This window comes from Scophthalmus maximus, chromosome 20 (assembly GCF_022379125.1).
Source record: "Scophthalmus maximus strain ysfricsl-2021 chromosome 20, ASM2237912v1, whole genome shotgun sequence".
Lineage (NCBI taxonomy): Eukaryota > Metazoa > Chordata > Actinopteri > Pleuronectiformes > Scophthalmidae > Scophthalmus > Scophthalmus maximus.
The window spans coordinates 17,125,149-17,141,149 of record NC_061534.1 but is presented as its reverse complement, the minus strand read 5'-3'; the positions used below and the strand labels follow the sequence as shown (position 1 = coordinate 17,141,149).

Sequence of the window (16,001 nt, the reverse complement as noted above, 5' to 3'; positions counted from 1 at the left end):
TGTGTTATAAAATATCTATAAAATATTTATATACTATAAAGGCTCAAGACCTGAAGTGTACTCAAATTTATATTCAGTGAAAAACATGATATTATAAAACATTTGAAAATGCGCTGTAGTGTTTACTGCTTATTTCACCACACAGGGTTTTGTATGTGGAATCCCCCCTTTAAGAAACAGTGTATAAAAAAAAGGCAGACAAGGTTTCCTTTCCGTTGTGTTCCTTTATTACCATATTTGCAGAGATAATTTAATCAGGAAGCAAAAAATATACCAGACAATAAAGTACTAAAAATCTGAGATAGAAATAACCCCCCCCCCCCCCCCCCCACCCTCCCCGACACAGAGCAGCCCCGGTCCCACCGCCGTCCTCTGTGGGTTTATGTGGCGTATCGCTTTGTCCACTGTTTGGCTGTTCGGTCATGTTCCGCTCTGTTAGTCGTGTACTGGGTGGCAATGCTTCCCACCAGGGGATCGGCTGAACAGGGACAAAAAAAGGTTTCAAGTTTAGTTTCTGTGCATGAAGAAAAAGTGAAAAAAATATAATATCGAATAACAATTTTATTAATAATGTTTATATTTATATAGACCCTTTCAAAACAGCCATTACACTTCAAAGATTTCTATCCCATCAGGCAAAAACATTTAGTTAATAATAATAAGTTTCTTACAGATTGCACAGTCATCCATCTTTTAAGAATGTCTTTTATGGATTAATTTGTTTCTTTTTACATTATTCAGAAATGGTATTATAGACAGTGAGTGGTCTTCACTGTCTTTTATTAAAGGGGCACTCAGATGTCAGAACAAATTAAGTGTGTGAAGTGAGACAGCGGCGGCACATTCCAACTTTCCTTTATGGCCCAAGTGGCTGGTAAAATGAAATAAAAACAATTTTAAACTAGAACAGGACGTCCAGTGGAAGCTGAATTTTTTCTTCGGGGTGACAGCACCGAAAAAAATTGCAGCATTAACAAGGCATGACGTTGACATTCTGGTTCTTTAGTAAAATCCGGGAAATGCATTTCAAGTCCCAATTATAAAGTGTGCTTAATGTTTAAGACTATATATGAGCCAACAAGAAAAAACTAAACAAGACTAAACATCTGCTGCTTTCTGAAAAGACAAAATCGGTCTTGTAACTTAACGAACAATTAACGACTCCGTAATCTAAACTCATCTTTGATGCAGAAGTTCAACTACTTTACCAAGGCTTCTCCTGACAGGCCGGTCTGTGCATTGTCGATCTTACCTGGGTTACAGTCTGTGAGCAGGGAGCAGATGGACAGCAGCACCTTGGAGATGGTGAGGGCGGGGCTCCAGTTGTCCTTCAGGATGTCCAGACAGATTACACCCTGACTGTTGATGTTGCAGTGGTAGATCCTCGTACGAAATGTCACCTGCAGACACGGAAAAGAAAAAAACACACGTGTCAGTGCTGTTAATTGTTCACATGCTGGCATGAGAATTTTTGCTCATGCAGATTATGTTAAAAAGAGTCGACTGAGCGGCAAAGCCACATATTTGTGGTAAGTATCTGCAAACCCTTCATGCAGTTTTGCGAGTTTAAGTATTTTATTTTGTTCTAATTTATTTAATTTAAGTTATATTGTGCTTTACTAGCATAATGTCAGCTGGAATGTAAAGAAAATGTTCAGTGTTATATAAATATTTATAAATTGTGATTTTGTAATAGATTTTTTCCTTGAAAATCAAGACAAAAAAATAAAAGGCACATTTAGGCTATTTAATTTATGCATTGGGGATATTTCTTTTTTTAGGTATTCTGCCTTCGGCCAAGTTTTTCATTATTTTTGGTTTTCCTTTTGGTACATCCCTAATATTAATAATGCAGTTCACTGTGAGGATGCAATCATTTCTCTGAATATTATTAATACTTATTCTCAGACTTTGGAATCCAATTATTAATTATTGGATTCCCAATAATGAGTGGAGGTCGACCATCTATTAACATCTATTAATCTGCTGATCTATTATTATTATGAATAATATTAATCATTTGGTCTCTTGAAACATCCAGAAATTAAATGTTGGTTTTTTTCAGTCAAAACATCAAAAACTCTCTCATTTAAGATCCATGATTCATCAAATATTTGTGCCATCTGCTTGAAAAATTACCTGAACAAATTGAAACTGGGAGAAATATTTTACAGTTGGTTGTATTGTATTAATTGTTAATAAAAGCAAACAAACAAAATCCAGATATGATGCATAATCAGTGACGTATTGTTGCAGTAGCCTGTAAGTACATGACAGTCTCAGGTGCTGTATGTTTGGAAGTCCTTAATATTCATTAAGTGTCAAAAAAAGACCAAAAAAAAATGAACACAGACCAACAGTATTAAACCTAGTTTTGCTCTGCAGGAGACCACTGCCCTCTGGTGGCTGAACAGAAGAACTTCAACAATCCAGGAAACCCCTGTGTTGTCATGATCACTTCTTTTAGTAAAAAAGATTAAATAAAAGAAGAACCAGCAGCTTCTAGTTATGTTATCAGGACATTGACCGGAAGTGACAGCATGTGATGCATTTACAGTAAACGCACTGATGCAAGACTGAAAACAATATTATTTTTGGAATAAACCAGGTGCGGAGAACCTCCGATGGAAATGTTATATTCATATATATATTTATATATATATATATGTCTACATGAAGTGTCAAAGCTGCAGGTACTTAGAAGAAAAAAAGGAATGGCTTGTATGACTATTTTTAAATCTCATTATTCGTTCTCTCACTTCACAAGGTTATTTCCTTCTGCGGCTTCCATGGTAAACCAAACTTTCCATTAACACAAAAAACAAGTGCACAAATATGTGTTCTGCCAAAATGTATAACGTAAGAGAGCTCAGAGTATGCCTTGGCGCAAAACAAACAGCAGCATAAAATGCCCCTAACTATAAATATTGTGTTGTACTTCCTTTTTCTTGTCTATAAAATGTTGTTTTTAATAAGACTATTATTACTATTTAAATTACATCCATGGTTTGATTCCAGTGGAATAAGCCAAAACTGTTTTTTTTACCATCAGGCTTTCATTGTCTTCATAATGATCATATTTGTTACATAATTTGTCCAAATATTCTAACAAAACAGTTCATTTTGTTGTGCAAATGAGAAAGAAAGTTTTTGATGGGTGAGATAACTGTGTGTGATATATATGACGCTCCTCCTGGAGTAGGGGGTTCCCTTTAAGTAGGTGAAAAAAATGTTAATTGCAGGTTAGATGGCAGAGAGCAACAGTGTGTAACTAGGGACGGTACCTTGGGGGGCTTGAAGGGGTAGTCAGGTGTGAAGGCAATGTCCAGGAAGAAGACCCCTCCCTCGTACACGGAGCCCGGTGGTCCCAGGATGGTCGACCTCCACTCATAGATGTTGTCTCCTTTCGGGCCAGCACTGCAGGCCGAAGGACAACAAACGCTGAACAACTGGGTAACGTTAACATCCATTCAGAGAACCACTGTTCTCACGCACTGAATCCACAACCTACACATCATCTTTAGATGTCACTGTTAAATTTACAAAATGCAGATTCGTCTGCCACAGAGCACCCCGATTCAGATTTCAAAAGAATCCGTGTTTGTTGTCATCTCTGTTAGTTAAACACGCCAGATCACACTGTCTCATCGATAATGCGGAGGAAGAAAAACGACACCAGGGAGAACAAACACAAACAGAAATCTAATCTACCAACAGGAAATATGCACACAGCAGATTCAGCATAATTAATAAAGTCAGGGGAAAAGACGAGGATTAAAAACAAAAAGACGCCCACACACTAAGGAAGCCTGTCCATATGTGCTGCTGTTCCTTCAAACATATGCAACAGGATCTACATCAATGGCCGAATTGATGCAGCGCGTACAACAATCGCATTCATTCATGAACTCATGTTCTTACTGGAGCATGTGGGTGTTGTAGCATCTGTCTGCTCGACATGTGTCATTCAGGGGAAATTCAACTGAAATTCACACTTATTCAGCAGGAGCAGATGCTGCATGAAAAATTTCCAACCAGTCACGTCACAAGAAATTTGAGCTGTGTCCGATATTCAGGGGGTTGAAGACTGCGACCTCCATTATGGGAGTCTGACTCACTACCCAATAGGCCAAAAACGCGGAGTTGCAGCTTCACCCACTAGCACGTCTCTTAAGTGATGTTTACCAACTGCACTCGCATTGTTGTGTGGTGCGGTCCACACAATATTTTGATTTCAAATTAACGGAGCCTGGTCGTCACCGAATACCTGAATTTTTTTTTGCCGCACACACAAAAGGGACAACTTACAGATGGTGAGGAAGTATCCGCTGATTTTCACAAAACGTGTATTGCTTTAGAATTGCTTACTGCCCCTTTAATTCCAGGATTACAAAAAACATGCGGTGATGCCAGAGTGGCCTTGACCTTTGACCACTAAAATTAAGCTGTTTTCACCTTTAAGTCCAAGGGAATTACTAGGCCATATTTGAAATAACAATAAATAACAAAAAAACACAAAAAAGAAGGAGAAGCTTCTGTAACAGTCAAATTCCTTGTCCCTTAATAAATCCCTTAGTATATTTTTCATCTATGTGTGAAGCGCTGAAAGTTGATTTTCCCTCTTGCATCATTCACAAGTTGCTTCAGTTCAAAGCAACTCCCCAGAGATGTGTCTATGTGTCATGATCTGTAATCTGTATTGATTTCCCCTCAAAGCCGCCCCAGCCTCTTCCCCTTTCACATGCAGTACATGTGATTTTGAATCCCTTGTGGGTGGGGTGGGGGTGGGGGGTGTTATGAGTAGAAGATAAAATGGTATTGATCCAATACTCTTGAGGGTGAGGGGGGGGGGGGGGGGGGGGGGGGGGGGTAGATGATGCTCATTGCTGTGTATTTTTGATGGACGTTAACTTGGATCTTTGGTAAAATTTCCGTACTGACTACGGCAGAGAACATCGATCCAAAGAGCTCAATTTGGGCTAATTAACAGAGAGTTGAAAGATATGACTGGAAATGTGACGGATGAAAACTTTAACTTTATCTGCATTTAAGATTAGACATTAAGGGGTCCAAGAATCTCATACAGGATCAGTTCTTTTTGATATCAGATAGGATCAATGTTGTTTGATGTACTTCAGTTACAGCTATGAAACAAGTCTTTTTGGTGAAAGATCTTAACAGGGATGGACAGAAATCAAGTTTTCAAGATTCAAGAGGTCAGCATTGAAAAAAAGGAATACAATGTTTGAACTGCAAGAGTCTTCAGGGGAGATATTAAATTTTTTTCCCTACAGAATGAAATTGATTATTTTAATATAATCAGAAAAAGTGGTTGATTTAATATAAGGGATAATCCGATACTGCCGAAAATGCCGGATCGGGCATCGTCGAATGCGCGAATCAATGTACCGATCCGATTCCATGTCTTTAAAGGAGTTCCACCCACATAAAACTAAAATATTGCCACGTTGCTAACATGTATGCTTTTGCTCACGCTACCCTTCTGGAAATCACCTCTTCTTCGCCGCTCTATAAACAGTACTTGTCAGTGTCAGTACAGCGCAACTGCTGTTTTGGAGCGAGAGAGGGGAAGTGATTTACGGGGGAGAAAGCATTCCCCTAATTACCAAAAATCTCAGTTCTGTCGCTCTGGATATTGGATTTGAATTGCACGCCAAGAACCATCTGAAGTCTACATGAGTCACGCACAGTCAAGCATTTTGGACTTTCGTTGTTGCGACTCTCTCTCAGCGGCTCTGGTCAGAGCTAGTTAAAATGTCAACAATTTGGCAACATCTCACATTGTAAGGTGCCTTTTTTCTGGGTTTAGTCTGTATCTATCACAGCAAGAGTTTAAAACAACAATACAGTACGCGCCAATGTTTTGCTTGAACTCAAACTAATATCTGCACCATTTCTGAGCAATGAAAACCACAGGAATAAAAAAATATAAAACTGCTAGGTGTTAAACTACAGAGTTTTTTTCATGGCCAGGTGCTTCCCTGCAGCAAACTAACAGCTTGATTTTATAAACAGACCAACTTTCAAATGAAAGCTGAATGCCTGTGGGGCGCTAGGTAGAGAAAACAACATGAAATTCAACAGCAACTGCCTGGTGCTACTTTTCCCACCCAGAATTAGCACGAGAAGCTTTGGTTTTTATTTCTTTTAGAAAAAGTCTGGAGAAAAGTGGCGGCGGTAACAACAGAAATTCAAAGTAGGAGCAGTGTGGTTCTAAGGCTGAGACTGGGAACAAACACCACTTTCTTTGTCTTTCATTAAGCAGCAAATATCCAGACGGTGCTGTCTCTTGTAGGTGGTTTGTGGCCTGAGGTTACTTGTTTGATCTACTGAGCCATGATGGGAGAGACTCCTTTTTTCTCTCTTCTCTTCTTTCTCGGAGAGGTCAGAGGTCAGGATCGGCTACAGAACAGCAGCCTGAAGCAGCGAGAGCTTGCAGCGGGAGCTCGAGTCCAGACCATCCAGCTTTAAGGATAGATGTTGCAATAACAACAGTATAGCACAGCTGCAGAAAGGTCAGTCACACTTAATGCTTAAGTCCCTTTGCTAAATTCTATGAGTTTAGGGGTGCAGCAAACGTTTATTTTCATTATCAATTAATCTTCAAATTAGCTTCCCAATTAATTGATTTCATCTGCAAAATGTCAGAAAATAATGGGAAATTCTCATCACGATTTTCCACAAACCAGTGATAGATTGGCCAAAATATTTTTTTTGTTATTATTTGTTGTTTAATATCTTATAAATCAAAAGGAAATACTCTCATGTGTTGCAAACGGCAAATGGTTGAATTCATGCTTGAAATGTGACCTTAACCCCACTAAAATGACTCCATATTTAAAGAGTGCTCAATATATTTTTGGTGCATGAATATCTGCACCTATAGTTAATATAACAGCATGGCCAATATAAGCCTGGTTGTTATCATCAGCAAATCTTATCATATCACAGAAACTGGTATTGTACAATACGGTATGTCACTGATAAGTAAAAGAAATTGCAGGACAAATGCCAAACGATATGTTTACGGTATTTTAGGAAACCATGTCCCCAAAGTTCTCCATGAGGGAGAGCAGAGTAAAATGTCCTGCTTACATTTCTCAGACACAATTTCTTGATAATAAAATTCAGTGGATTTTAATCTCCCCTCTCCCCTCGAGTGTTAAAGGTTTTTGTGTATGTACAAGTTAAAAAGCCCAAAGTCTGTGGTAAAGGGAGCTCCTCTTCCGACAGATAACTCTGCTCCTGAAACGCCCCTGCAGTAGTCCGGACGATACTTCCGTAAAATGACATCACCGTATTATGGACGAGCATAAAGCCTGTCTAGTGGCTAGTCTGGCATACCCCCAACAAATCTGGGTAAAGGGAGAGCGAAAGAACTTCCTACACGCGCAACAGAGTGAGCCAGCTGCCCAATCAGAGCAGACTGGGCTTCATTGGGAGGGAGGGGCCTTAAGGAGACAGGCACTAAAACCAAGCGTTTCAGACTGGAAAGAGGAGCTGCAGGAATGGGCAGTCTGAGGAAACGGATGTGTTTACTGAACGTTAGAGCATGTAAACCTTTTTTAAATAATAACCCAAATTAAATTTAAGAACCTGAATATGATCATAATATGTCTCCTTTAAATTTTGGGTCACTAATATCTTCCAATTTTTATACCAATGCAGATGGTGATAAATTGACACCATCTGCGCAGGCTCTACTGTATGTTTTGCATGATAGTTTTGCATTTCTTTATCTATTAAGAGGAAATAATGCAGTCTTTGTTAACTTTTCAGTATATAAATACATGTGAGGCATAGTCTGATATACTGGATAAGTATCCAAATGAATGCTGACGTCACTAAAATTAATCCACCTGGTGTTGGATTTACATGTATTGTTGTTTCTTTGCACAAACCCAACTGTACCGGTTGTCGTTGAATTTTGTCTATCCTCCCCTGAGAAACTGTTAAGACGAGTCTTCTCAGGCACCAAGCAAGGTCAACCTGTCTGTGGCAAGCCACAACAATCATCGAGCAGCTGAAGTCTCTCTAGAGGTGTCATAGTCGCGGGGAGATGACGACATTACCCTGAACTAAATACACTACAGAGACCGGGAACAGGCAGATTGTCTTGGGGCGCCATACACTGACCGGCTAGTTGATCTGTGTAAACGAACCAGAAATCTCCTTGATATATATTGAGCTCTTATAATAAATACTTCTGCTTAAGACATCCAGGGTTTCCGTCTCCCTGAATCAGCACCCAATCCATCAATTATTCCTTTTCATCGGTGTACAAACTTCTCCAAACACTGTTGAAAAATAATGTGTAAATACAACCTTTTTATTTTACACAGTGGAGGCTGGTTCCAGTCAGTGTCAGGTGAGCTTTTGAGTTTAGGGTATAACAACAATTGGTATCAGGAGAAGAATAGTGGGATGAGTCTTTTCCTAAAGAGAACACCACTGAACAGACAACGAACAGACTTTGAGCATGGAGTGAAACTCACCTGCAGTTTGGTGGAGGGTCCAGTGTAATGTCAGCCAGCTCTTTCTGAATCCTGCACACGAAAAGGAATCAGAATCAGTCTCTGGAGAATCACATAAATTCCCAGAGAAATATATATATATATATATAATCCACCTCTGACCTTCGGTGAATTATTACAAAATGTGTTGAATTTCAGAGAATTGTACTTTTTGCCACGGTGTAAACAGAGCGTGTGAAAGACAACTGTGGGATCTGTTCTGTTATTTTTACAGAAGAGACAAAAAGGGAACCGTTTGTCGTACTGAACACAGCATATCTTGTGTCCATGTAAATTATGTTTGACACTATTTTCGAAGAAGAAATTGGCACATGCTCCTCATCTAAACTTGGATTTCTCCTGTATGACAGCTGAGCAATGACGCAAGGTGGAAGTACTGGAAATCACTGCTGTTTTTTCTTAAAATTAGCTATGAACGCTCAGAAATCAGACTTCCTGTTGCAATAGCAGTAAAAGGTATATTAAAAAACTGTATTTTTGTATTGTTGTAAAAAGTAGTCTTTTGTCATGTGCCTTTCTTCCCCAGAGATTCCAGATTTATTAACAGAGGCTAATGAAATTAAAAAAAATTAATTAAAATCTACGGACTGATTTTTCCTCAACGACATCATAAGATATATATTAACTAGTTTTTTTTGTTTTTCACCTTTTGGCGCTGGTGGAAAGCAGCTTGGAGGTCTTGCTCATGCTGGCTTTGCTCTCCCGTTTCTTCTTGCAAGGTGTGTCCCGCTGTCTGGTCTGGCTGGAGGAAGGTGGTGACGAGGAAGAGCTTGTGCTGGCACGGGAATCCTCATCCGACATACCGGTTTGTATGAAGAAGAGCCGGAACCTGGGGCCAACGTCACAGTGGAAAAAAAAATCATAAACCACAATCACCACACTAGTAAGAGGTGCAGCAGTGTCAGAGGGATTTACAACCATAGCAGAAGTTAACCTGCCCTCGATAGCTGATATGTATAATAACTGACAAGCAACAATCACTATTTTTTAACACTCATTTTCCTGTTTTCATCTGCTGGTTACCTGCCACCACAGCTCGAATCGTATGCAAATGTTAAGGTGAACACAAACCCTGTAGCAAACAAACAGACATCAAAATCTTCCTTCAAATATTAATTTACTCTTAGTCTTTATTTCATGAAGTTTAAAAGAATAAAAAAACATTAAACATTAATTTTTACCGTGTACAAAATTTAGGCATCCTACGGAGTCATTACTTAGTAATGAACTAAGTACTCTTTTTGACAGATACAGCAGCTAGAAAACACTGAGTTTTCTTATTCTTGATGTAGGAATTTTCACCCACACTTTCTTCCACTTGAAGTTTTTTAGATACTTTTTGGCCTCCTTGTCAAACTCTAAAGTTGATGAATCGTGTGCGGGTTCGTATTGTCATTATAAGCCATCACCAATCAACCATCCAATCTCTGGAGATTGAAGGGAGGTGGGGTATATTTCTGTCTCTCACAGACATTTTAAATGAGAGTACAGCCGATCTCCCAGCACAGCTTTCGCCAATCAGCCCATATTTGGGTTTATTTCATCAGACAATGTAGTGATCATATATTATATATAACTTTAATCTACAACAACAGCTTGATTCTTCTGAATTTAGATTTTTCTCTCCTTGCTCTCCGTCTTCTGCGTGCATGTGTCTCTGTCTCCCTTTAATTAGACACAAATACTAGTTCTGCAGTGCATAACTGAAAAACAATTGTGAGTTAACTGACAATAACGGCAAATATTTACTGTACATAAACTCACAACTGAATTCCAGGCTACATAAAAGGTCCCATGCTCACAAACCCTCAGGCTAGAATCGAGCAGCAGCTGCAGTCACGTACGTAGAGCGAAGACACGGGCTCAGACGTTTTCGACTGTCAATAGATGATCTGATCGCCAGTCGGCACATGTTTAAAGATCTCCTCACAGATTTGACATGATATCGCAAAAGCTTCCGCTTGTGTCACTTCAAAGTGCCACAGTTCAAGATGGATTTTGGGATGTTTGCTCTGGATCATATATGGCTCATCCTGACAGAGACTGCTAGGTAATGTTTGATGAACTACACTGGACAGTAATGCTATTTATCAAATGTTTTGGTAGGTGATCTGGATTTGGGGGGGGGGCTATCAATGTTTCAGATCTCTGGTTTTATAAAATTCATATGGACATTATAATCACTTAATCCTTCTGCTGCTCATCAAGGTCCAGGTCATGTTTAATGATTAATCAATGCTATTTTGGGGGGTTATTGTTGAATACAGGAGGAGAAGAGTGACTAGAGTGTTGGGGTTATATAGATGTCAATAACTCTGTGCAGTTGGTGAATAATCTTCCTCGCTGGTCATTAATATCGGTCATACTTTGGTCTGTAAATACTTAAAAGTGACGATTTATTCTGTGTAGCCTTAATCTAAAAAAAAAGAAAATAATTTAACTTCTTGTTCTTGTTATACGGATATCTGCTTGTTCACCTCAAATGTGTGAATAACGAATACGTTGTTGTTATGGTTATGTCAATATCATGTTTTCGTTTTAAGTATGTATGTGTGTGTGTGTATATATATATATATATATATATATATATATATATATATATATATATATATATATATATATATATATATATGTATAAAGCAGGCAATTGACACTCACTCATTAAGTGCATGTTTGGGATGGGGGCGCTAACAAAGCTGTTAACGTTAGCTAACGTTTCCGTGACGGGTGAACGAACTGCCGTTAGCCGACGAGCTAGCTAAGTGCACAGTTAACCATTTCACAGCTCGAGCTGCGGCAGCCATGTTTTCATTAAAGGCTAGTAGTTGTACACTACCGGTCAGGTTCTATCGCGGCGGTGAGCCCCCGGTGCACAAAGCTCGTGCTGCCTGCTAACTGCCCCCCCCCCCCCCAACTGGCAACACTCAGGCCCAACGACTTCACGGATGCGGCTACTACCTGGGCCGGCGTAGCTGGGGGAACCTGCTCGCTAAGCATCCTCCTCGAGTGAGCGAGCGACCGGGCGACAAACCTTGATACACACGTAGACGTCGGTTGTGTCTGTTGTTGTTGTTGTTGTTGTTATAACACAACGCAGCGGCTGCGTGTATTGAAAGCCGACCGTACACGGATGTATGTCTCTACGGCAAATGCGACATGGAGACATTAGAACCCCCAAAAAGTTGGCCGGGAAACACTCCGCTCCATCACATAGCCGGGGCCCGTTTTCCGCCGCCGCCGCCGTCTCGTTTGTTTTCTCGTCGTTTCTGCGCGCGTGTCGCGACAAACCCGCCCGTCGACCTCACCCGGGGCCGCGCGCGGGCGGCGGGGCGAGTCGTCGGCCGAGGCTTCGCGGCGGAACATCGGCCTGAAGTCGCCTGTTTCGCTCGCTCGTTCAACTTACCCCGTCTATTGTGTCTGGACCTCCGCCACAGTCTCGGCTGGCTGGTGCCTGTCGCCCTCTGCGGAGCGGAAGTAGCCTGGCGCGGCTGCAGTGGGCTGAGCGGCACCGGCCCCACGACGGAAACAACGCGCTTCTTCTGCCTGAGTAGTTTGACACAGTCTCAATAACACAACTTCATTTAAATATATATATATATATATATATATATATATATATATATATATATATATATATATATATATATATATATATATATATATATATATATATATATAATTGACGTAACATTACATTAGGTTTTGTTTTTTTACATTGGTGACAATTTGCCAGCACGTGTCTGCAACAGAAGGTTGAGCTTGTGAATTTTTCAGAATTCATAGAACATAATCTGGAAAGCACATTTACTCAATAACCAGTCTCATATTTTTGGGGTATTTATAGTACGTATATAGAGTATTTATATTTTATCACTTTAAACTTTCAAAGGTAAAAATCAGAGTTTTTTTTACTTCTCTACATTTCCTGACAACTTCACAGTTTCAGATTTTTCCATAAATACTCATAGAAAGTTGATAAACCATAAATTACTCCGCATTTATGTTAAGAAATATAGAATTTTCCAAGCAAAATGCCAAACTTGTTCTCCTTTAGGTGAAAAGGGGAGCAGGTGGAATAAGGAAGTGATTATGCTAAACTTATTTGCCAGCCTCACTAATTTAAGGATAATCTTAATAATACTATTTTCAGATTTGGATATCTGACAGATTTCTCACTATTTTTTACGAGTCAAACAAGCAGATTAATACATAATGAAAACAACCATTAGTTGGACTATATAGCTCCAACAGCCAATCATAGCAGCACACAGCTGCTAAAATGTGTGATTAATAGTAATTGGTTGATATATAACAGTATAACACTCACAAAGGACATTGCACTGCACTGAATTCTTTAAACTTCAAGTACTTTAAGGACATTTTTTCTGATATTAAATCTGTACTCATACATTTAATGTAAAAGTTCTTCTTCCACCACTGAAGAAGAGTGTGATGTGTTGTTTACTATATTCAGGAGACGTAACGCAATACGATCATCAGTGGAAACTGAAAAACCACTTAAACTGACCACATGCCTGTGGTAACATCAAATTACTCATAACTAACAAGGTGTTGTTATTGCAGCACAGACCTGGAAATGAATATTGTGTACACTTGCCTATAACATTGTGGATATTTTGTATTTTCATATGCTTCCATCACGTGCAACCAGCATATTCAAATTAGCTTATCTGGACTGCATCTCATGGAATTACTGAAAAACTACAAGTTCAGAGATCTAGAAGGTGGAAACAAAGCCCTGCAGCAGTTAAATGAGGCATGAAGAACACTCATGTCCGTTACCTACTGGTGGATACACGAGCTGAAATGGTTAATAGGGTGATCTTGTAAGACTTTGTCAATATTTTGACGGTAGCTTGCGTGCTTATCTCAAACGCCTTTCTAGAGTCTTGCTTTTATTCACTACCCATTGCGTTTCTTTTAATTTGCACACTTTATCCGTCTGCTTCACCAGTGCAGCTGCAAAATGCTAACACCGAGTGACACATTCAAACCTAGAGTGCCACAATTGACCGTGGCATTAAATTACCAGTTCTATATCCCAGTAATCTCCTGCACAAAGGCCAAGACATCTTAATGAGTCATAACCGAACAGCTTGATATACAGTAGTTTTGCAGCTAATTTATTGAGACAAACTGTTTCACTGCAACACATCAACCTAATCCTTCCATCGTTGCCAAGTGTATGGCACATCCCAGTGTTATTATTTAAGCATCAAACATGGCAGGTGTGGAGTAAGTTTGGCAAGCGTCCTGCTGGCTGTCCTGCAGGCTAATGGTCCGTCTTACTATTTATGCACACCACCGGCCAATCAGAAAAGGCTTTAAAGTCTAATTAATACTGCCGACATGCCAAAACATGTAGTGTTAAATTAAATCTGAATATATATATATATATATATATATATCCTACTTTAAAAGGCCTTTTGACACATTGTTCGTTCTCTCTGTTTTCATATTATTTTATCAAAAACCATCTACTTCTCATTCAAGTACCTATTATTTTTACCCTGCGAAATACTGAACATTCTTTTATCAAACAGAGAAAAGGGACATTTTCTGGACACCGACTTTGACATTATACTGAATTACAAATATATAACCATGTCACATTATTTCAATTATTAGTCACTTTTTACATATTATCAAACATATGGGAAAAGCGACAAAGCCTTTGTGCTTTGGAGAGTGTCAAGTATGATTAAATCTAATATTGCAGGCTGGGATATTCCTGCCCTACTTCTAAATGATGATTCTTTGCTTCATTTATCACAGTTACAACAAAGCAGTGAAAATAACTGCATCCCGTTCCCTCAAGGAACCCTCACACTGTGTTATCTCAAAGACATTCATTACTTTCTCAGTTGGATATTATTTATTTAGAACAAAGGGCAGAGGCAGAACATGTTGAAAGTTAGTCTGAAATGTCAGAAAAGGTTATTTTTATAAGTATATGAAATGTTTGAATATGAATGTATAAACAGTATGTGCAGGTATATATGATCCATTAAGGCACTTTAGTGCAGTCCTTGTCTTTAAACCCAGGGAGAGATTTTTGTCTTTGTGTTTATCTGATGCTGTTTCTTATTAAAAATATTCAACCAGATCATAAGTTTACAGCCAGAATTTCTGTACCGAAGCATCCAGTGGATGTTGAGATGCTTTACAAGAGAAGTGGACAAGTCAGAGGATCACCAAAGTTAGCAGGATTCAATATTTGTACTAAATTTCATTGCAATCCATCTCCTACATGAGATATTTTTGTTAGGACAAAAGACAGACTGTCAACACTGTCATCCTTAAAGCATGGCCAAATCAAACAATAACCCATCTTGACACAACATGAAAAAGATATCAATATTTCTTTAGTTTGTTAATTCTTACTCCCTAATCTTGATTTTGTAAACCTCCAGATCAGGATCAGTTGTGGTCTGTCTATCCATGAAATTTCATGGAGATTGATTCAAGAGTTTTAGATATTGTGCCGTTTTGAAGCCGCCAGTACAGCATTCTGGATGCCACCATCTTTTGAAACCAGAAGAAACATATTTGGAGGAGCTGGGGGTGGGGCCTAACTGATAGATCGTCAACTGCACCTCCAGCTAAACCTGCGACCATCATTCATTTTTCGATTTCCAAGAGTAGTTACCAACGGTGACAGCAACGAATCATCGTCATTCGTTGAGCGACGGGAAAATGTCAACAGACTAGAGCAGAGGGGATGTCTGTGATGATGAGTCCACAATGTCTGTGAACGAGTGTTGCTGGGGTTTTTTTTGTGTGTGAAAAATCGGACAATATTTGGTGCTTTTGTTTACAAACTCGCTTCTCTCTGCGTCACGGTATCAACCATTCCCATTATCAGATAATCAGCTGTGATTGGACCAGCAAGTTTTCTGCCAGAGGAAATCACTTTCCAGTGGCGGGGATCCAGACCGAGTCTGGCAGAGCATATTAAGTGAGCTCCCAGAACTCGTCTGGGTCCCAGGCTAGTTATGCTGTATTGAAGAAGAAACTACAGATTGAACCATAAATAAACTGAGATGTAGTGTCATTTTCTCATAGACTTTAATAGAAACCAACTTCTTTTCGCAACAAGTGAGTTGCCCCCTTTGGGTCATTCGGGAAAATACAAGTTTCACGTACCTCTGCATTGGCTTCACTTTCTGGACCCGGTGACTACCTCCGTTTTTACATACAGTCTATGGGTCAGGGGTGTTCACATCAGGAGGACAATTTCAGAGAAAATTCAGGAGTGGGGTGGCACCCGGGAGCCCACTCAATTTTCCTGCTGTTTTTTCACATGGGCTCACTGGGACATCACGTCTGGAGCAACAGCAGACATTTGAGTTCTCACATACAGCCCCTCGCGGAAAATGTCCGGACTTCAGTGCAGCTTAACATAAAAAAACCATTGCACCTTCT

The 16,001-nt window shown here is 39.5% G+C and overlaps 1 protein-coding gene across 3 annotated transcripts; it reads right to left on the bottom strand.

Moving 5' to 3' along the window:
- Positions 1–322: 322 nt before the first annotated feature.
- LOC118285227 (ubiquitin-conjugating enzyme E2 E1) lies at positions 323–12,115 on the bottom strand. 3 transcript variants are annotated; one of them, XM_035608723.2, is made up of 6 exons: positions 11,959–12,115; positions 9,202–9,384; positions 8,517–8,567; positions 3,285–3,417; positions 1,253–1,400; positions 323–478 (listed from the first exon to the last, which is right to left on the bottom strand). In XM_035608723.2, the coding sequence occupies exons 2-6, from the start codon at positions 9,354–9,356 to the stop codon at positions 381–383; spliced, it is 585 nt and encodes a 194-aa protein (XP_035464616.1). In that variant the 5' UTR covers positions 9,357–9,384; positions 11,959–12,115; the 3' UTR covers positions 323–380. The 3 variants fall into 3 exon arrangements, with proteins under 3 accessions (XP_035464616.1, XP_035464617.1, XP_035464618.1); XM_035608724.2 differs by lacking the exon at positions 11,959–12,115 and adding an exon at positions 11,514–11,807; XM_035608725.2 differs by lacking the exon at positions 11,959–12,115 and adding an exon at positions 11,587–11,807.
- Positions 12,116–16,001: the final 3,886 nt, after the last annotated feature.